Here is a 27,780-nt window from a genome sequence, read left to right as displayed (position 1 = left end):
AGGTACTCTAATCCACAGAGCCTAATGTCAAAGGGATGGGAACACGTTCCCCAGGTGGACCAGTGTAAGCTATGGTGAACGAGGTCAACCTACCTCTCAGTTCCCAGGCCTGTGTTTTCTACCTATTGGAGTCAAAACATGCAGTACCATATTGTGACCATATATGAAATGGCAACCCACTCCAGTGTTCTTGCCTGGAGAATCCCATCTATGGGGTTGCACAGAGTTGGACACGACTGAAGCGACTTAGCGGCAGCAGCAGCAGCATGCACCATATAAGACCATATCTCACTAAAGAAATAAGAGCAAAAATAAGCAAAAGGGATTTAATTACATTTAGGAGCTTCTCACAGCCCAGGAAACCATAAACAAGATGAAAAGACAACTTATAGACTGGGAGAAAATATTTGCAAATGATGCAACTGACAAGGGCTCAACTTTCAAAATACACAAATAGATCCTACAATTCAATAGCAACAACAACAACAACAAAAACAACCCAATCAAAAAATGGGTGCAAGACCTAAATAAACATTTCTCCGAAGAAGACATATAGATGGCCAATAGGCACATGAAATGATGCTCACCATCACTAATTATTAGAGAAGTGCAAATGAAAACAACAATGAAGTACCACATCACACCAGTTAGAATGGCCATCATTAAAAGGTCTATAAATAATCATGCTGTAGAGGGTGTGGAGAAAAGGGAGTCTTCCTATGCTGTTGGTGGGAATATAAGCTGGTGCAGTCACTATGGAAAATAATATAGTGGTGGTTTACTTGTTAATTCATGTCTGACTCTTGTGACCCCATGGACTGTAGCCGGTCAGGCTCCTCTGTCCATGGGATTCTCTAGGCAGGAATACTGGAGTGGGTTGCCATTTCCTTCTCTACTAAACGGGGTTTAATGGCATCGACCTCACTGGGCTGTGAAGGGGCTCAAGAGAGACAAAGACACTTAAAGTTCTCGACACAAGGCTTGGTACCCAGGAAGTTTTCCACACACAGTAGGTTCACTGTGAATAATGATCAGGAACACTCCTAGGGGCCTGCAGGGTTCCCCGAGGGGAAGGAGCAGAGTGCCCACCTCCCCAGTCTGACAGAGGGCTGGAAAACACTGATGCACAGGCTCTCCTTGAGGAAAACAGTATGAAGCTTCCTCAAAAGACTAAAAATATAGTTGCCATATGATCAAGGAATCCCACCCTGGGCATATACTGAGACAAAAGTATAACTTGAAAAAATACATGTACTCCTCTGTTCATAGCAGCACTATTTAAAATAGCCAGGACATGGAAATAGCCTGAATGTCCATTGACAGATGAATGGACAAAGAAGATGTGATATATATGTATATATATATATTATATATATTTATTTTATATATATAAATATATTTATTTTTTATATATATAAGATGAATGGACAAAGAAGATGTGATATATATATATAAATATATATATTTATTTATATAAATATATTTATTTTTATATAAAAATATATAATATATATTTATTTATATATAAATATAAATACATTTATTTATTTATTTATAAATAAATATATATATATATATATATAAATCAGAATATTGCTCAGCCATTAAAGAGAATGTGATAATGCCATTTGCAGCAACATGGATGGATTTAGAGATTACCATATTAATCAAAGTAAGCCAGAAAGAGAAGAATGGAACTGGAAGAATCAACCTGCCTGACTTCAGACTATACTACAAATCATGAACTCCTTATTGCCAAATTCAGACTTAAATTGAAGAAAGTAGGGAAAACCACTAGACCATTCAGGTATGACCTAAATAAAATTCCTTATGATTATACAGTGGAAATGAGAAATAGATTTAAGGGACTAGATCTGATAGATAGAGTGCCTGATGAATTATGAAATGAGGTTCATGACATTGTACAGGAGACAGGGATCAAGACCATTCCCATAGAAAAGAAATGCAAAAAAGCAAAATGGCTGTCTGGGGAGGACTTACAAATAGCTGTAAAAAGAAGAGAAGCGAAAAGCAAAGGAGAAAAGGAAAGATATAAGCATCTGAATGCAGAGTTCCAAAGAACAGCAAGGAGACATAAGAAAGCCTTCCTCAATTTTCAATGCAAAGAAATAGAGGAAAACAACAGAATGGGAAAGACCAGCGATCTCTTCAAGAAAATTAGAGATACCAAGGGAAAATTTCATGCAAAGATGGGCTCGATAAAAGACAGAAATGGTATTGACCTAACAGAAGCAGAAGATATTAAGAAGAGGTGGCAAGAATACACAGAAGAACTGTACAAAAAAGATCTTCATGACCAAGATAATCACGATGGTGTGGTCACTGACCTAGAGCCAGACATCCTGGAATGTGAAGTCAAGTGGGCCTTAGAAAGCATCACTACGAACAAAGCTAGTGGAGGTGATAGAATTCCAGTTGAGCTATTCCAAATCCTGAAAGATGATGCTCTGAAAGTGCTGCACTCAATATGCCAGCAAATTTGGAAAACTCAGCAGTGGCCACAGGACTGGAAAAGGTCAGTTTTCATTCCAATCCCAAAGAAAGGCAATGCCAAAGAATGCTCAAACTACCACACAATTGCACTCATCTCACATGCTAGTAAAGTAATGCTCAAAATTCTCCAAGCCAGGCTTCAGCAATACATGAACCGTGAACTTCCTGATGTTCAAGCTGGTTTTAGAAAAGGCAGAGGAACCAGAGATCAAATTGCCAACATCTGCTGGATCATGGAAAAAGCAAGAGAGTTCCAGAAAAACATCAATTTCTGCTTTAATGACTATGCCAAAGCTTTTGACTGTGTGGATCACAATAAACTGTGGAAAATTCTGAAAGAGATGGGAATACCAGACCACCTGACCTGCCTCTTGAGAAATTTGTATGCAGGTCAGGAAGCAACAGTTAGAACTGGACATGGAACAACAGACTGGATCCAAATAGGAAAAGGAGCACGTCAAGGCTGTATATTGTCACCCTGTTTATTTAACTTATATGCAGAGTACATCATGAGAAACGCTGGACTGGAAGAAACACAAACTGGAATCAAGATTTCCAGGAGAAATATCAATAACCTCAGATATGCAGATGACACCACCCTTATGGCAGAAAGTGAAGAGGAACTAAAAAGCCTCTTGATGAAGGTGAAAGAGGAGAGTGAAAAAGTTGACTTAAAGCTCAACATTCAGAAAACGAAGATCATGGCATCCGGTCCCATCACTTCATGGGAAATAGATGGGGAAACAGTGAAAACAGCCTCAGACTTTATTTTTCTGGGCTCCAAAATCACTGCAGATGGTGACTGCAGCCATGAAATTAAAAGACGCTTGCTCCTTGGAAGGAAAGTTATGACCAACCTAGATAGCATATTCAAAAGCAGAGACATTACTTTGCCAACAAAGGTTCGTCTAGTCAAGGCTATGGTTTTCCCTGTGGTCATGTATGGATGTGAGTTGGACTGTGAAGAAAGCTGAGCGCCAAAGAACTGATGCTTTTGAACTGTGGTGTTGGAGAAGACTCTTGAGAGTCCCTTGGACTGCAAGGAGATCCAACCAGTCCATTCTGAAGGAGATCAGCCCTGGGATTTCTTTGGAAGGAATGATGCTAAAGCTGAAACTCCAGTACTTTGGCCACCTCATGTGAAGAGTTGACTCATTGGAAAAGACTCTGATGCTGGGAGGGATTGGGGGCAGGAGGAGAAGGGGACGAGAGAGGATGAGATGGCTGGATGGCATCACTGACTCGATGGACATGAGTCTGAGTGAACTGCGGGAGTTGGTGATGGACAGGGAGGCCTGGCGTGCTGTGAATTATGGGGTCGCAAAGAGTTGGACACGACTGAGCGACTGATCTGATCTGATGGATTGACAAACCTTTGTCAGAGTCATAAAATGTTAATAGGCCTTCTGGCCAGAAGATGATGTAAATCACCTAAACCATTTGTATACGATAAATTTGCAGGAAAGAAACCCTGGTTTCGATAAGGATCAAAGACTGCTGACTTTGCATGATTTCACATCCCCTATTATCCTCTATGTGCAATGCTATGCTATGCTAAGTCACTTCAGTCGTGTCCGACTCTGTGTGACCCCATAGATGGCAGCCACCAGGCTCCCCCGTCCCTGGGATTCTCCAGGCAAGAACACTGGAGTGGGTTGCCATTTCCTTCTCCAATGCATGAAAGTGTAAAGTGAAAGTGAAGTCGCTCAGTCATGTCCGACTCTATGTGCAACTTAGGGTATAAAAGCCCCTGTTGAAAATAAAGCTACGGGCCTTGCTCACCAAAGCTTGGTCTCCCCATATCATTCTTTCTTTTCACATTCTGGCTGAGTCTCCATCTGGAGCGTGGAGGTCCTCTGCGACTATTTATTGCCTGGGCTTCTAAGACCCACTCGAGAAGGTGCCTAAGGTGGGGCACCTTCCGCTATTCAAGAGGGCGCCTGCGGCCTCCGTGGTCAGAGCTAACCTGTTGTCACAGGTTATATTGATTTTCCATGTAAACCTAGCTACTCAGCCTCTTTTCTCCGCTGAATTTTCCTACTGAGCTATCCTCATTCTATTACTCTTTATATCTTTGATGAATATTTAAATAAAGCCAGTGAACTCACCGAAGCTGTCTCCCCTTCGAATTCCCTGGATCAGCCGGGGCTGGACCTCGGCAGCAGAGGAATCAGAGATCAAATTGCCAACATCTGCTGGATCATGGAAAAAGCAAGAGAGTTCCAGAAAAACATCTATTCCTGCTTTATTGACTATGCCAAAGCCTTTGACTGTGTGGATCACAATAAACTGTGGAAAATTCTGAAAGAGATGGGAATACCAGACCACCTGATCTGCCTCTTGAGAAACCTATATGCAGGTCAGGAAGCAATAGTTAGAACTGGACATGGAACAACAGACTGGTTCCAAATAGGAAAAGGAGTACGTCAAGGCTGTATATTGTCACCCTGCTTATTTAGCTTATATGCAGAGTACATCATGAGAAATGCTGGGCTGGAAGAAGCACAAGCTGGAATCAGGGAGAAATATTGCTGGGAGAAATATCAGTAACCTCAGGTATGCAGATGACACCACCCTTATGGCTGAAAATGAAGAGAAACTAAAAAAGCCTCTTGATGAAGGTGAAAGAGGAGAGTGAAAAAGTTGGCTTAAAGCTCAGCATTCAGAAAACGAAGATCATGGCATCTGGTCCCATCACTTCATGGGAAATAGATGGGGAAACAGTGGAAACAGTGTCAGACTTTATTTTTTGGGGCTCCAAAAATCACTTCAGATGGTGAGTGCAGCCATGAAATTAAAAGACGCTTACTCCTTGGAAGGAAAGTTATGACCAACCTAGATAGCATATTCAAAAGCAGAGACATTACTTTGCCAACAAAGGTTCATCTAGTCAAGGCTATGGTTTTTCCTGTGGTCATGTATGGATGTGAGAGTTGGACTGTGAAGAAGGCTGAGCACCGAAGAATTGATGCTTTTGAACTGTGGTGTTGGAGAAGACTCTTGAGAGTCCCTTGGCCTGCAAGGCGATCCAACCAGTCCATTCTAAAGGAGATCAGTCCTGGGTGTTCTTTGGAAGGACTGATGCTAAAGCTGAAACTCCAGTACTTTGGCCACCTCATGCGAAGAGTTGACTCATTGGAAAAGACTCTGATGCTGGGAGAGATTGGGGGCAAGAGGAGAAGGGGATGACAGAGGATGAGATGGCTGGATGGCATCACCGACTCAATGGACGTGAGTTTGAGTGAACTCCGGGAGATGGTGATGGACAGGGAAGCCTGGTGTGCTGTGAATTATGGGGTCGCAAAGAATCAGACATGACTCAGTGACTGAACTGAACTGAATGAAAAATGATTTGATAAACATGGCCCAAGGTGATGTTATGTCGAATTTCATAATGATACTCAGATATTGTTAGCCCCTGGATGGTGTTACTGGCCAAGACACTGCTGACAAAAAAAAAAAAGATAATCTCTTCTTAGAATCAACCCCACTAGAGATGAATTTCTAGACTGTTCATCAAGGTCTGGATTTTAAATCCAGAGACTAGATCCAATGATTTACACAAGAGTTGAGCCCAGATAACACCCCAGTAAAATAGGTAGTGAAAAAAGGAAGAAACGAAGAGAATAAAGAGTGTGTTATCAAGCCAGAGGCCATAATGCAAGTGAGCTGAACCCCACTGGGGATTCTAGGAAACAGCACAGAACACATATCTCGGAGTTACTCCACCCAAGGGGTAAGGGAACTGGGTATTTCTATTAGTTTGCTACAACTGCTGTCATGAAATGCCATAAACTGAGTGGCTCAGATAACAAAAATGTATTGTGGAGGCCAGCTGTGGAGGCTGGAGGCAGGAATCAAGGTGTCGGCCCAGCTGGTTCCTTCTGAGGGCTGTGAAGGAAGGAGGTGTTCTAGGTCTCTCTCCTTGTCTTGTAGCTGTGAGTCTCTGTGTCTAAATGCCCCCATTTTATAAGGACACCAGTTATATTGGGTGAGGGCCCACCCTTATGGCCTCATTTTAACTTTGTAACCTCTATAATGATTGTATCTTCAAATAAGGTCACAATCTGAATTACCAGAGGTTAGGATTTCAATCCTCCCCCGGTAATCCTAGGTAATTGATGCAAAAGCTAGGTAACTGATGAACTGTGGTGTTGGAGAAGACTCTTGAGAGTCCCTTGGACTAAAAGGAGATTCAACCTGTCCATCCTAAAGGAAATCGGTCCTCAATGTTCATTGGAAGGACTGATGCTGGAGCTGAAGCTCCAATACTTTGGCCACCTGATGTGACGAACTGACTCATTGGAAAAGACTTTGATGCTGGGAAAGATTGAAGGCGGGAGGAGAAGGAGACAACAGAGGATGAGATAGTTGGATGGTATCACTGACTCAATGGACATGAGTTTGAGCAAGCTCTTGGAGTTGGTTATAGACAGGGAAGCCTGGCTTGCTGCAGTCCATGGGGTTGCAAAGAATCGGACACGACTGAACTGAACTGAACTGAACTGAGGATTTCAACATATGAATTTTTGAGGATATAATTCAATCCTTAACTGTATTTATATGAGAATTTATATATATGTCCTTGGTCAAGGGTTGCCTTTGGTTTAGGAAAATGTGTTATTTCTCTGGTACTTAAAGCCTGTCATACGTGTGGCTGAAGGGATGTTTGAGGCAAAGAGGTGATAACAGTTGGAATTTGGGTCTGCATACTCAGACACGTTAAGTGCCAAGGGAATTTGAGTGGGACACCTGGAGTGTCTGATACTTTATCAGATCAGATCAGATCAGTCGCTCAGTCATGTCTGACTCTTTGCAACCCCATGAATCGCAGCATGCCAGGCCTCCCTGTCCATCACCAACTCCCAGAGTTCACCCAGACTCACGTCCATCGAGTCAGTGATGCCATCCAGCCATCTCATCCTCTGTCCTCCCCTTCTCCTCCTGCCCCCCAATTCCTCTCAGCATCAGAGTCTTTTCCAATGAGTCAACTCTTCACATGAGGTGGCCAAAGTACTGGAGTTTCAGCTTTAGCATCATTCCTTCCAAAGAAATCCCAGGGCTGATCTCCTTCAGAATGGACTGGTTGGATCGCCTTGCAGGCCAAGGGACTCTCAAGAGTCTTCTCCAACACCACAGTTCAAAAGCATCAATTCTTCGGCGCTCAGCCTTCTTCACAGTCCAACTCTCACATCCATACATGACCACAGGAAAAACCATAGCCTTGACTAGACGAACCTTTGTTGGCAAAGTAATGTCTCTGCTTTTGAATATGCTATCTAGGTTGGTCATAACTTTCCTTCCAAGGAGTAAGCGTCTTTTAATTTCATGGCTGCACTCACCATCTGAAGTGATTTTGGAGCCCAGAAACATAAAGTCTGACACTGGTTCCAGTTTCCCCATCTATTTCCCATGAAGTGATGGGACCGGATGCCATGATCTTCGTTTTCTGAATATTGAGCTTTAAGCCAACTTTTTCACTCTCCACTTTCACTTTCATCAAAAGGCTTTTTAGTTCCTCTTCACTTTCTGCCATAAGGGTGGTGTCATCTGCATATCTGAGGTTATTGATATTTCTCCTGGCAATCTTGATTCCAGCTTGTGTTTCTTCCAGTCCAGCGTTTCTCATGATGTACTCTGCATATAAGTTAAATAAGCAGGGTGACAATATACAGCCTTGACGTACTCCTTTTCTTATTTGGAACCAGTCTGTTGTTCCATGTCCAGTTCTAACTGTTGCTTCCTGACCTGCATACAAATTTCTCAAGAGGCAGATCAGGTGGTCTGGTATTCCCATCTCTTTCAGAATTTTCCACAGTTTATTGTGATCCATACAGTCAAAGGCTTTGGCATAGTCATTAAAGCAGAAATAGATGTTTTTCTGGAACTCTCTTGCTTTTTCCACGATCCAGCAGATGTTGGCAATTTGATCTCTGGTTCCTCTGCCTTTTCTAAAACCAGCTTGAACATCAGGAAGTTCACGGTTCACATATTGCTGATACTTTATAGGTGCACATAATTGTTTCTATGACTTATTTAACCTGTTCTTAGTCGGGAAGATTATGAGAGGTTGTGTGCTAAGTTGCTTCAGTCGTGTCCAACTCTTTGCAATTCCATGGACTGTAGCCCGTCAGGCTCCCCTGTCCATGAGATTCTCCAGGCAAGAATACTAGAGTGGCTTGCCATGCTCTTCTCCAGGATGTCTTCTTGACCTAGGGATCGAACCCGTGTCTCTTAGGTCTCCTTCACTGGTAGTTGAGTTGTTTACCAGTAGCGCCACCTGGGAAGCCCTATGAGAGGGTAAAAAGAAGAATAAAAGATAAGTTTTGTATTTTCCTTCCTGTGGAAGCAAAAATCTGTTCACAGAAAAGACCTCATCTATACAAGAGTCTTTTTAAAATATGTGGGTGGATATTTTTGGTACTTATTTGTACTGCCAGCTTATTGTCTCAAAAAACTGAAACAATTTAGCAGTGACATGATTTCTTTATAACTAAAAATGCATTTAGTGATCATGAATGATGAAATAATGCCATGTACAGAGTGACACACAGGAAGTAATTGTTTTTAAAAGAATGACTTCTCTGAAACTGTGTCGGACGAGGGTTCACCAACAGATGATCACCACCAGATGGTAAAGAGACTCTGGAATCTAATTTTGTGAGGGATTTTTTTTTTTTTTTTTTGTCCTCTGAGGCATTTTATTTGTATGCATTACTTTCCTAGAAAAAAAAAAAATCCAAAGATTTTCTCTCCTGTGTGTTTTCTTCTTGCTTCTTCATGGTCCATGGTGCCAGGTGAGGATGTCAGTACAATGAAGTCAAACTGACAAGATGTGAGCTGACGTTTTTCTAGATCTTTGAGTTGCACATTAAATCTGGGGCTGATCACGTCACACTTATTTAGCCTGCATGTCAGGTTAACAACAATTTTTCCAACCCTGTGATCATCAATGATTTCAAATTCGCCAATATAAATATACTTCATCACTACATTTGGAAACCTCATGATGACTTTGGAGCATGGCCTAACAAGCACTTGCCATTTGCCTCTCTTTTCAGCATTGTTGATGCTCTTGAGAGCATCAAGCAGGATGTTCATGTGCATCATTATGGTGGCACGGAAAGAATGGAGGAAAGAGCCAATTTTGTAAGGGATTTTTAAGAAAGATTTAGCCAAGGGTTTTCCATGAATTCAGAACCTTTCACTTAACCCCGTTACTGCAAAAAAAAAAAAAAAAACTGTTCTAGATGCTGGCTGACTTAGGAATTGTGGTCATGTTAAGTTTTGAAATACCTTAATATACATAAATTATACTCTTTACAATCCATAGAGTTGCAAAGAGTTAGGACCGAAGCAACTTAGCATGCATGCATGTCTTCTTTGGAAAAATGTCTGTTTAGATCTTTGGCCCATTTTTTTTATTGTTTTTTTTTTTTTTAACTTTTTATTCTGTATTGGGGTATAGATGATTAGCAATGTTGTGGTAGTTTCACGTGAACAGCGAAGGGACTCAGGCATACATATACATATATCCATTCTTGCGTGTGTCAACTACAAATTGGCACTTACCAAGAGCATTGCCAAGAACTGAACAAGGCATTTGCCATCTGCCTCTGCAGAGATTGAACCCTGTGCTGCTGCAGCTGTTGACCTTCAACACCCTCTGAGGGAGTTCAGGGTGGAGTGAGGCACTCTGTGCTCCAGGAAATCTGGTGGGACAGGCCTTTAGATAGTTGAAGGTTTTTAGGAACAAATTTTATGCTTTCAGTCTTTGCATCTCCTTCCTCATATCTAGAAAAGCACTAAATCCTTTCATGGTGACATCAGATCCTCAAGACTAACAGAAAACCTTTTGTAAAATGAGTTCTTAATGGTATTGAATTCTGCCTTCACCAAAACCTAATATACTGACATTCCTCCCACTACCTCTTTGGAGCAGTCTCTCAGAGCTATCTGAGATGCTGCCTCCTGGGCTGAAGTCCTCATTTTGCCCATATAATACCACAGTAATCCAAGTCTATGCCCCAACCACTAATGCTGAAGAAGCTGAAGTTGAATGGTTCTCTGAATGGTCCTACAAGACCTTCCAGAACTAACACCAAAATAAGATGTCCTTTTCGTCATAAGGGACTGGAATGCAAAGGTAGGAAGTCAAGAGATAGTGTCAACTACAAATTGGCACTTACCAAGAGCATTGCCAATGACTGAACAACAAAGGTGTTTGCCATCTGCCTCTATGGGGACTGAACTCCATGCTGCTACTGCTTTGGCCTTCAACAAACCCTGAGGGGTCAGGGTGGAGTGAGGCACTCTGTGCTCCAGGGAATCTGGTGGGACAGGTCTTTGCCCAGGGACAGTTGGATGTTTTTACAAACAGTTTTATGATCTCAGTCCTTGAAACTCCTCATATCTAGAGAAGCCCTAAATCTCTTCATGGTGATATCAGATCCTCATGAAAGTGAAATTCTGACTCTTTGCAATTCCAACAGTCCATGGAATTCTCCAGGCCAGAATACTGGAGTGGGTAGATGTTCCCTTCTCCAGGAGGTCTTCCCAACCCAGGGATCGAACCCAGATCTCCCTCATTGCAGGTGGATTCTTTACCAGCTGAGCCACAGGGAAGCCCTCATACCCTCATGACTAACAAAAAAATGTATTGTAAAATGGGTGCTTAATGGTATTGAACTCCCCCTTCACTAAAACCTTATATGTTGACCTTCCCCCACTGCCGCTCTGGAGCAATCTCTTGGAGCTATCTGGGGTGCTGCCTCCTGGACTGCAGTCCTCATTTTGCCCCAAATAAAACTTAACTCACAACTCTCAAGTTGTGCATCTTTTTTAGGTGACACCTGAAATAACGCAAGTTTGGCCTTGGAGTAGAAAATGAAGCAGGGAAAAAGCTAAAAGTTTTTCCAAGAGAACACACTAGTCATAGCAAACATCTTCTTCCAACAACACAAGTGTTGACTCTACACATGGACATCACCAGATGATCAATACTAAAATCAGACAGATTATGTTATTTGCAGCCAAAGATGGAGAAGATCTGTACAATCAGCAAAAAAGACCTGGAACTGACTGTGGCTCAGATCATGAGCTTCTTATCGCAAAGTTCAGACTTATATTGAATAAAGTAGGGAAAGCCACTAGGCCTTTCAAGTATGACATAAATCAAATCCTTAATGGTTACACAGTGGAGGTGACAAATAGATCCAAGGGATTATATCTAGTAGACAGAGGGCCTGAAGAACTATGGACAGAGGTTTATAACATTGTACAGGAGGTGGTGAACAAAACTATACTAACGAAAAAGAAATGCAAGAAGGCAAAGTGGTTGTCTGAGGAGGCCTTACAAATAGCTGAGAAAAGAAGTGAAAGTCAAAGGAGAGGGAAAGATATACCCATCTGAATGCAGAGTTACAGAGAATAGCGAGGAGAGATAAAAAAGCCTTCTTAAGTAAACAATGCAAAAACATAGAAGAAAATGATAGAATAGGAAAGACTAGTGATCTCTTCAAGAAAATTGGAGATACCAAGGGAATATTTCATGCAAAGATGGTAACAACAAAGGACAGAAATGGCAAGGACCTAACAGAAGCAGAAAAGATTAAGAAGAGGTGGCAAGAATACACAAAAGAACTATGTAAAAATGGTCTCAATGACCCAAATAACCACGATGGTGTGATCACTCACCTAGAGCCAGACATCCTCAGGCATGAAGTCAATTGGGCCTTAGGAAGCATTACTATGAACAAAACTAGTGGAGGTGAAGGAATTCCAGCTGAGTTATTTCTAATCCTAAAAGATGCTGCTGCTAATGTGCTACACTGACTATGCCAGCAAATTTGAAAAACAGCAGTGGCCACAAAACTGGAAAAGGTCAGTTTTCATCCCAATCCCAAAGAAAGACAATGCCAAAGAATGTTCAAACTACTGTACAATTGTCCTCACTTCACATGCTAGCAAGGTAATGCTCAAAATGCTTCAAGCTAGATTTCAACAGTACGTGAACTGAGAACTTCCAGATGTTCAAGCTAGGTTTAGAAAAGGCACAGGAATCAGAGATCAAATCGCCAACATCTATTGGATCATAGAGAAAACGATGGAATTGACTATGCTAAAGCCTTTGGAGAAGGATATGGCAATCCACTTCAGTTTTCTTGCCTGGAGAATTCCATGGACAGAGAAACCCAGCAGGCTACAATCCGTGAGGTTGCAAAGAGTTGGACATGATTGAGCAACTAACACACAAAGCCTTTAACTGTGTGGATCACTGCCAACCATGGAAAATTCTTAGAGCAATGGGAACACTAGACCATCTAACCTGTCTCCTGAGAAACTTGTAAGCAGGTTAGAACCATACATGGAACAATAGACTGGTTCAAAATTGGGAAATGAGTACATCATGGCTATATATTGTCACCCTGCTTATTTAACTTATATGCAGAGTACATCATGAGAAATGCTGGGCTGGATGAATAACAAGCTGGAATCAAGATTGTCAGGAGAAATATCAACAACCTCAAATATGCATATGATATCACTCTAATGGCAGAAAGTGAAGAGGAACTAAAGAGCCTCTTGGTAAGCATGAAAGAGGAGCGTGGAAAAGCTGGCTTAAAACTCAACATTCAAAAAACTAAGATCATGGCATATGGTCCCATCACTTCATGGCAAATAGATGGGGAAACAATGGAAATAGTGACAGACTTTATTTTCTTGGGCTCCCAAATCACTGCAGATGGTGACTGCAGTCATGAAATTAAAAGATGCTTACTCCTTGGAAGAAAAACTATCACAAACTAGACGGCATATTAAAAAGCAGAGACATCACTTTGGCAACTAAGGTATGTTTAGTCAAAGCTATGGTTTTTCCAGTGGTCATGTATGGATGTGAGAGTTGGACTATAAAGAAAGCTGAGTGTCAAAGAACTGATAATTTTGAACTGTGGTGTTGAAAAAGACTCTTGAGAATCCCCTGGACTGCAAGAAGATCCAACCAGTCCATCCAAAAGGAGATTAGTCCTGGGTATTCATTGGAAAGACTGATGTTGAAGCTGAAACTCCAATATTTTAGTCACCTGATGCGAAGAGCTGACTCACTGGAAAATACCCTGATGCTGGGAAAGATTGAGGGCAGGAGGAGAAGGGGATGACAGAGGATGAAATGGTTGGATGGCATCACTGACTCTATGGACATGGGTTTGGGTGAACTCCGGGAGTTGGTGATGGACAGGGAGGCCTGGTGTGCTGCAGTTCATGGGGTTGTAAAGAGTCAGACATGACTGAGTGACTGAACTGAACTGATGGGACCAGAGGCCATGATCTTAGTTTTCTGAATGTTGAGTTTTAAGCCAAGTTTTTCACTCTCCAATTTCACTTTCATCAAGAGGCTCTTTAGTTCTTCGCTTTCTGCCATAAGGGTGGTACCATCTGCATATCTGAGGTTATTGATATTTCTCCCAGAAATCTTGATTCCAGCTTGTGCTTCATCCAGTCCAGCATGTCTCATGATGTACTCTGCATATAAGTTAAATAAGCAGGGTGACAATATACAACCTTGATGTACTCCTTTCCCAATTTGGAACCACTCTGTTGTTCCATGTCCAATTCTAACTGTTGCTTCTTGATCTGCATACAGAAATGGGCAAGGGGGTCAATTTTATGGTTATAGATGGAAACAAATTTTTAGTGGTGAGCTCACTGTAGGATATCCAGAAGTTGAAATATAATGTTGTACACATGAAACTTGTATAACATCATAAACCAATGTCACTTCAATAAAAAGTAAATTTAAAAATTTAAAAGAATGTATCTTTGGGACTTCCCTGGTGGACCAGTGGCTAAGACTGTGATCCCAATGCATGGGGCCAGGGTTTGATCTCTGCTCAGGGAACTAGATCCCACAAGCTGCAACAAAGAGTTCCCATGCCACAACTAAAGATCTTGCCTGCTGCAACTGAAATTTGACATAGCCAAATAGATAAATATATTTTTAAATTTACTTTTTCTTAAATCTTCAAGTCATCTATATAAATCTAAACTTTCTATTTATAAATCTAATAAATTTGAATAGCCACTTTCAAGGGGGAACTTTAACATTTGGTCAACTCAGATTCAATAGACCAAACTTTCTTAAACAGCTGATCTCATTTATGACTTAAATTCCTTCAAACGTTTTAAACTACAGTATTAAATGTAATATATTTAAATTTCTTCTTTTGTCCAAACTGAACAACAAACCTAACAACTTGTACTATTTATTAATATATTATTAATAATTACTGTAAATACTAAGGTCTAACAATTTCAGTTTATAAAGTATTCCTCCTTTCCCCTATTGGCTGTGATCTTCATTTATTTATTTCCCATAGGCTATGATTATTTATTTATAACTTATCTGTCCATTGTGTCTACACCCCAACTATGCTGTAAATCATGGAAAGTAGAGGTGGAACCAGTTCTGTTTTGCTAAGCACTGACTGACATATGAAGAACTTTGAAGTTCAAAAAGAATTTGAATTGGTAGAGGCCAGAGAGAGTATTCCAGATTGGAAAAAGTACCAGCAAAAGTTAAAGACAGTAATGGTGGTATAAGGATTTTGTTCATATGTGCCAAGTCTTGCTCATGATAGTCTTTATGCACTTACAGGCACACACACGCTGAGGCAGGAGATGAATGGGCCCCAGGCTAGGCATTTACAACTGATCTCCTGTTTACATTTCTTGGGGGAAGAAAAAGATGGGCATCAGGTCAGACACTACAACTAGCCTCCTGTTTGCATTCCCTGAAACGGGATATGTGGGTTCCAGGTCACATATTTACACAGATCCTCCAGGAGTTTTCTCTCCAAAATGGGAGTAACAACTGAAATAGAGTAAAGAGCCAGGCCTCGTCTCCTGTGGACACCTTAAGACAACAGTCATGGCGGGAACAGAGAAGGGCTAAACCTTGTCAAGTAAAGGATTCAGATCAGATCAGATCAGTCACTCAGTCGTGTCCAACTCTTTGCGACCCCATGAATCGCAGCACGCCAGGCCTCCCTATCCATCACCAACTCCCAGTTCACTCAGACTCATGTCCATCGAGTCAGTGATGCCATCCAGCCATCTCATCCTCTGTGGTCCCCTTCTCCTCCTGCCCCCAATCCCTCCCAGCATCAGCGTCTTTTCCAATGAGTCAACTCTTCACATGAGGTGGCCAAAGTACTGGAGTTTCAGCTTTAGCATCATTCCTTCCAAAGAAATCCCAGGGCTGATCTCCTTCAGAATGGACTGGTTGGATCGCCTTGCAGTCCAAGGGACTCTCAAGAATCTTCTCCAACACCACAGTTCAAAAGCATCAATTCTTCGGCGCTCAGCCTTCTTCACAGTCCAACTCTCACATCCATACACGGCCACAGGAAAAACCATAGCCTTGACTAGACGAACCTTTGTTGGCAAAGTAATGTCTCTGCTTTTGAATATGCTATCTAGGTTGGTCATAACTTTCCTTCCAAGGAGTAAGCGTCTTTTAATTTCATGGCTGCAGTCACCATCTGCAGTGATTTTGGAGCCCAGAAACATAAAGTCTGACACTGTTTCCACTGTTTCCCCATCTATTTCCCATGAAGTGATGGGACCAGATGCCATGATCTTCGTTTTCTGAATGTTGAGCTTTAAGCCAACTTTTTCACTCTCCACTTTCACTTTCATCAAGAGGCTTTTTAGTTTCTCTTCACTTTCTGCCATAAGGGTGGTGTCATCTGCATATCTGAGGTTATTGATATTTCTCCTGGAAATCTTGATTCCAGTTTGTGTTTCTTCCAGTCCAGCATTTCTCATGAGGTACTCTGCATATAAGTTAAATAAACAGGGTGACAATATACAGCCTTGATGTACTCCTTTTCTTATTTGGAACCAGTCTGTTGTTCCATGTCCAGTTCTAACTGTTGCTTCCTGACCTGCATACAAATTTCTCAAGAGGCAGGTCAGGTGGTCTGGTATTCCCATCTCTTTCAGAATTTTCCACAGTTTATTGTGATCCACACAAAGGCTTTGGCATAGTCAATAAAGCAGAAATAGATGTTTTTCTGGAACTCTCTTGCTTTTTCCATGATCCAGCAGATGTTGGCAATTTGATCTCTGGTTCTTCTGCCTTTTCTAAAACCAGCTTGAACATCAGGAAGTTCACGGTTCACATATTGCTGAAGCCTGGCTTGGAGAATTTTGAGCATTACTTTACTAGCATGTGAGATGAGTGCAATTGTGCGGTAGTTTGAGCATTCTTTGGCATTGCCTTTCTTTGGGATTGGAATGAAAACTGACCTTTTCCAGTCCTGTGGCCACTGCTGAGTTTTCCAAATTTGCTGGCATATTGAGTGCAGCACTTTCACAGCATCATCTTTCAGGATTTGGAATAGCTCAACTGGAATTCCATCACCTCCACTAGCTTTGTTTGTAGTGATAATAATAGTTTAGCCATAAAACAAAGTCAAGTTCCTTCAGTTCCTCCTTACAGGCTATAGATAGTATCCTAAGTCATATCTTTGTTTTACAGACCCTAAAAAACCCCACCAGAATGAAGACATTGACTGCATGCTGATCACCAGCATGTAGACTCCAGACCAGTTGTAACCAGAAAACTACAAATAAGACTCCCAAAACATCACCTGTTACCTCACCATCAAGGAAACAGAGAATTGAGCGTGAACTGATTGAGTGCCCTCACTCTGTCTTAAAAAAGCCTCTGCTAAAAGTCATTGGGGATTTGGGGTCTCTTTGCTTGTTTCCCTTATTTGACCCTACAACAAACACCGTACTTCTCTTCACCATAACCAGGGGTCAGTAGGTTGGTTTTGCTATGTGTTGGGTGAGCAGACTCAAGTTTGGTTCAGTAACATGAGCAGCTGGGTAACTGCTTTGTTGTTTTTGAAGACTGGGGATCAAAATACATGAAATTGTGTTACTGGAAAACTGGATTCACCTCTTGCTGGGTGTTGAGCCAAAAGTCACTAAGCCAGAGGTCCAGAGGCAGAATTTATCACTTGCAGCAAGTAAGGAGAACATTAGGGAATTTTCCCAAAGCAGTGTCTCTCCTATCAGCAAAATTGGGGAAATTTTAAGCTAAGGGTATGTGTATATTCATTCAGCTTGAACTGGGGCAAATGTCACCATATTCCCAAGCTTTAGGTGGCTGCAGTCACAAGGATCAGAAAAGATCAACACATCATCACTTAGATTCCCGCTGATCTAGTGGTTGAGTGCTGGGGCTTGAGTAGGGGGAGTGGGAGGGTGTCTAAATTCTGCAAAACAGCTGAAGAAAGTGCCTACCCTTTGAAACAGAACTGGAAGTCTTTACAACTGATTTGTTATCTTTGCTATTGTTACTTTTCTAGTCTGGTAATACTCCTCTGTTCTTTTGTTCCCTTAAGATTATCATTACTGAGACTCATTCAAAGGGAAGCATTGTGGCCAGGCTTACATTACAAAATGGATTAGGTCTAAAAGGACTTCTCTAAAAAACATGAATAAAGTATAATGCTGATTAAGTTGCCCCTAACAGATTAAGTTCAGGGAAGCCTAAAATGAAGCAGATAGAAAAGTTAGAAAAATAAAATGGTTCCTCTTATGTCAAATAAGCCATGCCTGGTTTTCTTTATCTGGGGATTCCCCCCAACCCCAACCTATCTGCTTACAACTGTATTTTATATGTTGTTAGGTCATAAACAAGGCACTGTAAAGACTCCATCTCTGGAGTCCTTTCCATTTCTCATGCCATATTCTTGGATAGTTTCCCTTGCCACCCACATCTCAACTATTTTATACCACCACCAGACAGAACAGCTCACATTCATTTCATTTATCAAATAATCAATATTCATTGAGCCTACCATGTACAGGCTACTGTTCTAGAAGCCCTTGGGATGCCTTAGGGAACAAAACAAAGACCCCTGATTTTAAGGATCTTACATTCTAGCCAGGTTGACAGACACAAACAAAAGCAAATTATAATAGCATTTTAACAGGTACTAAGCACTTTGGAAGAAAATAAATTGTAGAACTGGGAAAGGGAGAAGGAGCCAAGTTTTCCCATCTGGAATTTTTAAATGAAGGTGTGTAAAACCCATACGAAAAACACTTCTATGGGTCTTGTCTTTTTGCCTTCTCGTCTGCCTTCTTTGGTGCAGCTGTCTCTTTGCTGCCTGGGATCTGGAGAGTAATGATAATAACTACCATTTACAGTTGGTCCATAAAGAAGGCTGAGCGCTGAAGAATTGAGGCTTTCAAGTTGTGGTGCTGGAGAAGATTCTTGAGAGTCCCTTGGACTGCAAGGAGATCAAACCAGTCAGTCCTAAAGGAAATCAACCCTGAATATTCGTTGGAAGGACTGCTGCTGAAGCTCCAAATACTTTGGCCACCTGATGGGAAAAGCCGACTCATTGGAAAAGACCATGATGCTGGGAAAGACTGAAGGCAAAACGAGAAGGGGATAATGGACGATGAGATGGTTAGATAGCATCACCGACTCAATGGACATGAATTTGAGCAAACACGGGGAGACAGTGGAGCACAGATGAGCCTGGCATGGTACAGTCCATGGGGTCACAAAGAGCTAGAAATGACTTAGCAACGCAACAACCAGCACCATTTACAGATATGCAGGCGTATACCAGGCACCTTAACGATCAGTCCATTTAATCTTCTTTACACTGGTAGAGGCAAGTATCATCTTTCTCCTTCACACAAGAGGAAACTGAAACGCCCACCTGGAAGGGCATCAAAGTTCTTGAGCACAAAGCATAGATTTAGGCTGATTGGTCCTAGTTATCTAAAGGTCAAAAGAAGGCTAACAAGCACTGTCCCCAGGCTCCTTTAGGCCAACGTGCGTGAGGTGTGCAAGCACTCCGGGGATCCAGACCCAGTGCAGCTTAGTGGAGGTTCCGGCCATAAGGACGCGATGCCACTCGGGAGAGTAAGCCGGTCACCCAGGACAATCCAAACGCAAGTGGGGCGGAGCCAGGCGGCCCTGCGCGCGGGTTAGGGGGTGGGGCCTGAATGGAAGGGGGCGTGGCCATAATCCTCCTGTGAAAAGGCCTCCCGAAGTGGTTTGTCCTAAGTTGCGGCCCGTAGAGGCTCCGAGTTACCGCCCCTCTCCGGGAGTGGTGGAGATTCGATCATGTGACAGTTGGAGGCCGGAAGTCGGCAGGTTGTGGAACGCGCAGGGTTTTGACAAAAACAAGCAGCGACTGAGCCATTGCAGGGTCTATGGCAGAGGCAGTGAGGCCCCCACGCCGGGCCAAGGCCAAGGGCAGCCGGACTAAAACCAAGGTGAGGGGAACTCGCCCATCCCACTCTGCCCAGCCCCTGGAAGTTGCGTGCTGTCTCTTTTTCCTCTCTTCGGCCTCTCCAGCCAACTCTGCCCGTCCCCTGAGCCCCTCTCAGCCTCTGCTCCCATCTTCCCATATTTGATCCCTCTGCCCATTGACACCAGACCTGTTCCTCTGTTCCTTCTTCACGTCCTCCTGCCAGACTTTGCCAGGAGCCTATTTTTTTCTTTTTCCTCCTGTGATCTCTCTAGGTGCTTGGTTTTCTGCTGCGTTCTTGACTTCCCGCATCTAGGTCTGGATTTCGGTTGGGAAGCAAATTTTGTCTTCCTAGGCTCAGCTTTGATTGACTTTCACCTTTTTAACTTGTGAATATTTTGAGCCTCTCTCCGCATTAAGAGAAAAGGGACCGCTCTTCCACGAATGTATCCTCCGGTAGAACTTTACAGTGGGAGACAGAAAGTAGACTGTAGTGATGTGGCTTTTCAGTTTAAAAATGCAAGATGACCGTGGCGCTGCTGCTGTTGATTTCTCATTATCCTGGCTGTTTGTGATGGGGCGTGAATGACCAGAAGTGAAATCAGAGAGGGATTCACACAACAGGGACGGGTTTGAATTCTCTGGGTTTCCTGGATTATGCTAACGTGTGGTATTAGTGTGGTTTTAAAGTTGATCTTTCTTGTTTTTAGGTGCAGTCTGGTTTTTCATTTTGTTCCCATGTTTTCTGAAAGGACGATTGTTTTACAGTGAACAGAATAAATGCTGTGCGAGAATAGCTTGGACATAGATAATTTTGGCTTACCTGAAACTGAATTTATATTAAGGAAATAATGAGAATAGTATTAAAGCGACAGGATATTGCCTTTTCTACAAGTAGGTGATGTCTACAAGTGCAGGTGTGACTTAAAAATAATACCAAAATAGGAATTTCTTATGAGAACAAGATTTTAACAGGACATTGGTGTTCAGACATACTGTATTTAATAAGCTGTAAATGATTTTATGCACATCAGTGATCTCATGTCTGTGAGGAGTTATTGTCTGGGGAGAAAGCCATTTTGCTACCTAATTCCAGAAAAATTTTTAAGAGAAATAATTTTGCATTGTACCGAGCTATATAAATGGACGAGAAAGTAAAAGGCCATTCGTCAGCCATTGAGCATACAGTCCCTGAACCTAGAATACAGTATCAATCTACAAGGAGCTGAATCTTAATTCTCAATCTATAGTTAGTTTTTTTCAGAATGACTGGTGAAACTAAAGCCTAGATAACTTAAGTGATAAGCCGTAAGTCATACAGTTAGTAAGAGAACTCAAGGTAAAACCAGAAATCTTAAATCTCAATCCAGTAGCTTAGTAATTGTTATACATATCTTTATGTATCTGTGAAAGTCGCTCAGTTGTGTCTGACTCTTTGCGACCCCATAGACTTGTAGCCTGCCAGGCTCCTCTGTCCATGGAATTCTCCAGGCAGGATACTGGAGTGGGTAGCCATTCCCTTCTCCTGGGGATCTTCCCAACCCAGGGATCGAACCCAGGTCTCCCATATGGCAGGCGGATTCTTTACCATCTGAATCATCAGGGAAGCCCATATATATCTATAGATACAATGTTATAAATACTTAAAAAATACTTAAGAGAATTCTCTGTCAAGTTCTTTGTTTAGAACAGGGTTTCTAAAATAAAAATTAAAAACCAAACTTTTAAATCCATCATGAAAAGTCATTTGCTCGTTTTATATTGGCATATTGTGGGCAACTTCCCTATAGAAGTTGGGCTTCCCTTGTGGCTCAGCTGGTAAAGAATCTGTGCAATGCGGGAGCTCTGGGTTTGATCCCTGGATTGGGAAGATCCCCTGGAGAAGGGAAAGGCCACCCACTCCAGTATTCTGACCTAGAGAATTCTGTAGACGGTCTGGGGTTGCAAAGGGTCAGACACAACTGAGCAACTTTCACTTCACTTCTCTATAGAAGAATAAATTTATTTTATTATCTTTTAATGTTTATAAGGAAAACTTCATTCCAGAGGTATTTTTCCAAAACCAAAAGTCCTTGACATGCTTTTAGCCACCTTCCAAATCTCTTCAAGGATTGAATTTTGCCAATTATATTTTGTAATTGATCTCTTGATTCTGCCCATTTCTCTTCCATCCTAAGTCCACCATCCTTCAAGGATGATTTCTTGGATTTTTGCTAAAATGGCCTTTCCAAATTTATTCTTGCTTCCCATTCTCTAAACTAAAGCTGGACTGATATTTTTATTAACAAACCTCAAAATGATCACTCTTCTTAAAAACCTTTCAAAGATTTCTTATCATCCAGAGGCTAAGAATCCAAAGTCCTTAGTATGGACTCAAGGCCCTGATTGGTCTGGATTCTGTCTTTCTCTTCACCCTCAGGTCTTCACTGCTGTCTCTGTTGACCCTCAGTCATACATGTCCTTTCCTGCTTTGGGCTTCCCTTGTGGCTCAGCTGGTAAAGAATCGGCCTGCAATGCGGGAGACCTGGGTTCAATCCCTGGGTTGGGAAGATCCTCTGGAGAAGGGAAAGGTCACCCACTCCAGTATTCTGGCCTAGAGGATTCCATGGACTGTGTAGTCCATGGGGTCTCAGAGTAGGACACGACTAAGTGGCTTTCATTTTTCCTGCTTTAGGGCCTTTGCTCATACTGTTTCCTGTGCCCTGACACTTCTTCCAGTCCCTCTTCACCTGCTCATTCATGAGGTCTCTGCTTAAATAGTACTTCCCTCTTTACCCACATAATCCCCCCACCCCAGTAGTGCTTTGCACCTCTCTTTGTCACTTGTCTCACTTGTAGTTACTTTGCTAACATCTCTCTTCTTCCTTAGACTGTGAACTCAATGAGGGAGGGACCTGTCTTTTTCCCAGTACCCTTCACAGCCCTTGTAGGCATTTGATAATGGTTGTTGAATGAAGGAAAAAATACCAGTATGGAAGAATATTGTTTCCAAGCTTTGTGGCTCAGAAGAATTTACTCTGGGAAATTTTCCTCTAGGTAGTGTGAGAATGGAGAAGGCAATGGCAACCCACTCCAGTACTCTTGCCTGGAAAATCCCATGGACGGAGGAGCCTGGTAGGCTGCAGTCCATGGGGTCGCGAAGAGTCAGACATGACTGAGCGACTTCCTTTTCACTTTTCACTTTCATGTATTGGAGAAGGAAATGGCAACCCACTCCAGTGTTCTTCCCTGGAGAATCCCAGGGATGGCAGAGCCTGGTGGGCTGCCGTCTACGGGGTCGCACAGAGTCGGACACGACTGAAGTGACTTAGCAGCAGCAGCAGCAGCAGTGTGAGAAAACAAATGGGGAAAAGTCCATGATACCAGCAAGGTGCTCATACCTGTCAGTCTAGAAAATGAATTCTTCTTTTAGAGTAAACAGATTTATTTCTTAGTGCTGGTTGTGGTTTCGCTGTGATCCTGAAGCCCAACAGTAATGAAGTCCTTTACCCTTGTGGTATAATTTGGTGACTGTTTATGGAACCATATAAAGTAGTTCTAAGGGGGTGGTTCAGGAAGTGAGTAGTGTCATGTGCTTTTGCCTTTAGATAGTTTGAGTGGCTTCTGACCCAGCAGCTGACCTGTATTTCTTAGTGTTAATCATCTGGAAGGTGACCTCACTTTGTTTGTGGTTATCTGGTGCTTGTCACTTGGTACACAAGAGACAGTCCTGACAAGTTTCACCTTGACTTCATTGATCTTGGTAGGTTGAGAACAGTAGATTTCCTTTATTTATTATTTATGATTGCACTGGGTCTTTGTTTCTGTGCTTTCTCTAGTGGCAGCAAGCGGGGGCTATGCTTTGTTGACTGCAGTGACTTCTCCTGTGGAGCATGGGCTCTAGGTTCACAGGCTTCAGTAGTGGTGGTGCTGAGGCTTAGTTGCTCTGCAGCATGTGGGATCTTCCTGGAGAACCAGGCATCCAGCCCGTGTCCCCTGCATTGGCAGGTGGTTTCTTAATCCCTGGACCACCAGGGAAATCGAGAACAATAGATTTTTAGATTGAACTTCCTCTGCAGAAGCAGTGTATTTTATAGTCATGGAAAGTATTTTTAAAGTTAGTATTAAATTCTGAATGCTAGCAACTCATTAATAGTAACAGCATATTGTAATTGCTAAGGACTGACTGAGATGTGTCCCAGAAAACTGATACCAGAAACAGACCTTTGCAGTCCCCATCCTCTCTTACTCCTTGGCCTAGAAGATTTCTCCCTCTTAGTCCCTCCCTCCCGTGAGTGATTATATAAGTGAAATTGGGGGATGCTCTATATTGTTGAGCTCCTTTTGTGCCTCCAAGATCCATATTTTGTTTTTGGTGAATAAACTACTCACTGATCACCCACTATGCCCCAGAAATTCTTCTAAGCACTTGGGGTGTAAGTGAAAGTGATAGTCGCTCAGTTGTGTCCGACTCTTTGTGACCCCATGGACTGTAGCCTGCCAGGCTCCTCTTTCCATGGAATTCCTGAGGCAAGAATACTGGAGTGGGTAGCCATTCCCATCTCCAGGGGATCTGCCTGACCCATGGATTGAACCTGGGTCTCCTGCATTGCAGACAGATTCTATACCATGTGAGCCAACAGAGAAGCCTGAGATGTAAACAGAGGGGAAAAGAAAGAAGAACGTGGCCTTAACATAGCCTGTGTTCTAGAAACAGAAGACAAAACAGAAAACTCTGTAGGTAAATAAGTAAATCACATAGAAGATAACAAGGGCTACAGAAAAAGAAAAATGAACTGAGTAAGGAGTTGAGTACTGGTGAGAGATTAGGATGGGTTGTGATTTTTAATGGGCTGTCAAGGTAGTCCTTGTTGAAGATGAAATTTAAGTAAGGACAGGAAAGAGATGAGGAAGTTAGCCATGTGGATCTTGGGAACAACTGGGGCAAATGCCTTAAGGCAGTGGCATGTCTGTGCTGTCCTGGGGACTTCGAGGAGGCAGTGTGGTTAGGGTAAGAGAGAGGCAGAGTGAGTGAGGGGAGAGGAGCTGAGATGAAGTCAGAAAGGTGACACAGGGCTAGGTCGAGTAGGGGCTTGTCGGCCACTGTAAAAATGGCCTGCACTTGAATGGCCTTTCACTTGCACTTGGAGTGAAATGTGCAGTCACCCCTGGGTTTCAGGGAATGGCAAGCCACTCCAGTGTTCTTGCCTGGAGAATCCCATGGACAGAGAAGCCCGGCGGGCTGCAGTTGGTGGGGTTGCAAAGAGTCGGACACGACTGAGTGACTAACACACACGCACACGCACACACGATTTCAAGCGGAGGAGTGATATAACTGAAGTCGTTTTAAAGGGTCACTGTGCTTGTTTTGATGAGAACAGTCTGTAAGGGAGCAAGAGGAGGAGTAGAGAGACCGTCTAAGAGATTTTTGCTGTGATCCAGGCAGGAGGTGATGGTGTCTTGGTCCAGAGTTTTAAAGTGTAAGTGATGAGAAAGGTTTGAAATCGGGGGGTTTCTGAATATCTAGCTAAGAAGATTTGTTGGTGGTGTGGATGTGGAATGTGGAAACAGTCAAGGATGACTCTGAGATGGAGGAGGCAGTGAGTAGAACAGCTGTTGGGGGCAGATGAGGAATTCAGTTTGGGACATGCTAATTTTGAAGTAAGTGTCTATTAGACCTCCAGTTGGGTTGGATATGTGAATCTAAAGAATGGGAGAGCGCTCCAGGCTGGAGCTCTCTTTTACGAGCTATTGAAAACTAGAGTCCAAGTTAAGTTACCTTAGGAGTGAGTGTAGTGTAAGAAGATGACAAGAAGAGATTCAGGGGCACTCCAATTTTAAGAGCTTGCGGAGAGGTGGAGAAACCAACAAAGGAGTATGATGTGAGGTAGTAAGTGTTCCCAGTGCCCTTACCTGACTGTGGGATTCTAGAAGCTGAGAGAATCATGTGTAAGAGAGGAGGAGGAAGAGATCAAGCATGGAAAGTGCTGTGGATACCTGTAGTAAGATTGTTAAGAGCAACACGAAAGAAATGGCAGCTGAGAGGAGATGTTGTATTCATAGCAAAATGTGTAACCCCCATCTTTCTCCTTTTTATTTGTAAAGCATTCTTGTACATCCCAAGGAGAGCGGGTAAAATTGCCCTGAGGGCTCTTGATGTTATAGCTGGACCCGTGTGTCCAAGCCCTGTTTATCTCTTCTACGCCAGGCATTGTGCTAAGTGCTATGGATATAGACATTCATGATAAACTGTCCCTGCACTTAAAGTGATCCCACAGAAGTTTTCTGTGTAATGTGTAAAATTGAACCTTTATCATTTACGAAAGTAGCTCATCAATAGTTTGAAGGATAGAAAGAGGCTGTATTTTTTTTTTTTTTAACTTAGTACAGTTTAAAGCGGAAGAACTGCAAGTGATGTATGGAAATTTCCCATTTATTTTCCAGAACTTAAAAAAAAAATAACTTTTTTTCCTGATTACAGAAGTGCTCATTGCTTAAAAAAAGTGTGTATCTGTGAGTGTATCACACACAGAGAGAGAAATGTACAACACAGAAGTGAAAGGCCCCAAATTCTGTCTCTTGGAGATAACTGTAGCAGTTTGTTATGTTCTTCAGGATTTTCCCCCTACACATATGCCAACACTCCAAGACATATTTACTACAATGTACGGTTAACTATTGGAGTAGGAAATGGCAACCCACTCCAGTATTCTTGCCTGGAAAATTCCGTGGACAGAGAGCCTGGTGGGTTGCAGTCCATGGTATCACAGAGAGTTGGACGTAACTGTGCATGCACCCATCCACACACATGGTTAAGTATATATATATTTTCTATGTTTATTAACAACTCTTCCATTTCTGTATAACTTCTTGATTATAACGTCTTGATTTCTCCTATGGAATTATTTTAAAATTGATTCTCTACCTGTATCTAACTTAGAGATCAAAATAAAGAAATATAGATTCTTTCTAATCTCTAGGCCATTTTCAGTTGTAAGAAACATGTCTTTTGGTTAAAATAAAATTAAGCTCTAATTTTTTATGGATAACTGGATACATGTGGAGTTCTGTTTGAATTTTATTTTGTCATCTGTATGATTGTTATATATGCAACATGTTCCGGTTAACTCAAGTAGGCAAAGTAATTGTTGGCTTTCTTTTTTATTTTTAAATGAAATGTTGTGTTTTAAGTATAAGAATATGTTCAGGTTTTGGCATAAAACTTCAGTTTCCTCTGGATGCATTGGCTAATCCCTTTGCTTTCTGAGAGACATGTCAAAATAAACTTCTGAATATGCTAGAGCACGTAGTAACTGTAAATATTTGTTGGATAATTTGTTCATTTTAGGATTCTAGTACTTAGGAGCTCAGCATGCAGTTGGTACTCAGTAAATTCTTGTGAATTATGAGTTGTCATTTTTATTTCAATAAATATATATTGAACAAAGTGCCGAAAATCAGAGGCAGGTCAGACCCAAAAAGGGTAAGATATAGTCCCTGGTCTGCAGATACTTGTGGTCTGTTTGGGGAACACACTGTAAAGATGAATAGCCATACATGGTGGCTTGTGACCAGGACTGGGGGGTAGGTACATACTGCAGAGTTCAGAGTAGAACAGGTGTGGTGGAAGGCTTGATGTGGTCATTGACAGTTTTGTCTTGAGAAAGGATCATCAAAGACCCTGAACACCAGAGTTAAGAGGCAGTCTTTAATTAAGTGGAGAGCCATGATTGTTTTGTGGTGTTTGGGGTTGGTTGTTTTAAGGAGACCAGTCTTATAATGGTGTCTGGGTGAATTGATGGTGGGGCAGAGGCTGAAGGCTTGGGACCTTTTGGGACCTGCTCCCCTGTTCTGTGCTTTGGAGAAGGGAACTGAGCCGTCGGGAGCTCACCACTGCTTAGGGGCCGTGGCGTTGGTGGTGATCACAGTGTGCGCACCCAGAGGTCCTGTCCTATCCAGGGGTCTGTGAGGGGCAGGCAGACCTTTGCCACCCTCTCAG

The 27,780-nt window shown here is 42.3% G+C and overlaps 3 protein-coding genes across 6 annotated transcripts in view; 2 read left to right on the top strand and 1 right to left on the bottom strand.

The window, feature by feature from the left end:
- PSTPIP2 (proline-serine-threonine phosphatase interacting protein 2) overlaps window positions 1–19,828 on the top strand; it is a 115,954-nt gene extending 96,126 nt beyond the window's left edge. The window contains exon 14 of the mRNA XM_059880820.1: window positions 17,057–19,828. Within this exon, the coding sequence (XP_059736803.1) occupies window positions 17,057–17,115 (59 nt within the window). The 3' untranslated portion in view covers window positions 17,116–19,828. The remainder of the gene's footprint in view (window positions 1–17,056) is intronic.
- On the bottom strand, window positions 9,190–9,624 carry LOC107131791 (small ribosomal subunit protein uS8). Its single transcript, XM_059881069.1, has one exon. The coding sequence runs from the start codon at window positions 9,622–9,624 to the stop codon at window positions 9,229–9,231; it is 396 nt and encodes a 131-aa protein (XP_059737052.1). The 3' UTR covers window positions 9,190–9,228.
- The window catches only part of EPG5 (ectopic P-granules 5 autophagy tethering factor), a 132,037-nt gene continuing 123,950 nt past the window's right edge, over window positions 19,694–27,780 (top strand). For all 4 annotated transcript variants that reach the window (XR_009492740.1, XM_005224332.5, XM_003587790.6 and 1 more), the window contains exon 1: window positions 19,694–19,827. Coding sequence is in view for 3 of the 4 variants with exons in the window: in XM_005224332.5 (XP_005224389.1) it covers window positions 19,765–19,827 (63 nt within the window). In the remaining variant the exon portion in view is untranslated. The remainder of the gene's footprint in view (window positions 19,828–27,780) is intronic.

The sequence above is a fragment of the Bos taurus genome, chromosome 24, assembly GCF_002263795.3.
Source record: "Bos taurus isolate L1 Dominette 01449 registration number 42190680 breed Hereford chromosome 24, ARS-UCD2.0, whole genome shotgun sequence".
Classification (NCBI taxonomy): Eukaryota; Metazoa; Chordata; class Mammalia; order Artiodactyla; family Bovidae; genus Bos; species Bos taurus.
The sequence above is the reverse complement of the archived record's forward strand: the minus strand, read 5'-3'. Positions and strand labels throughout refer to the sequence as shown.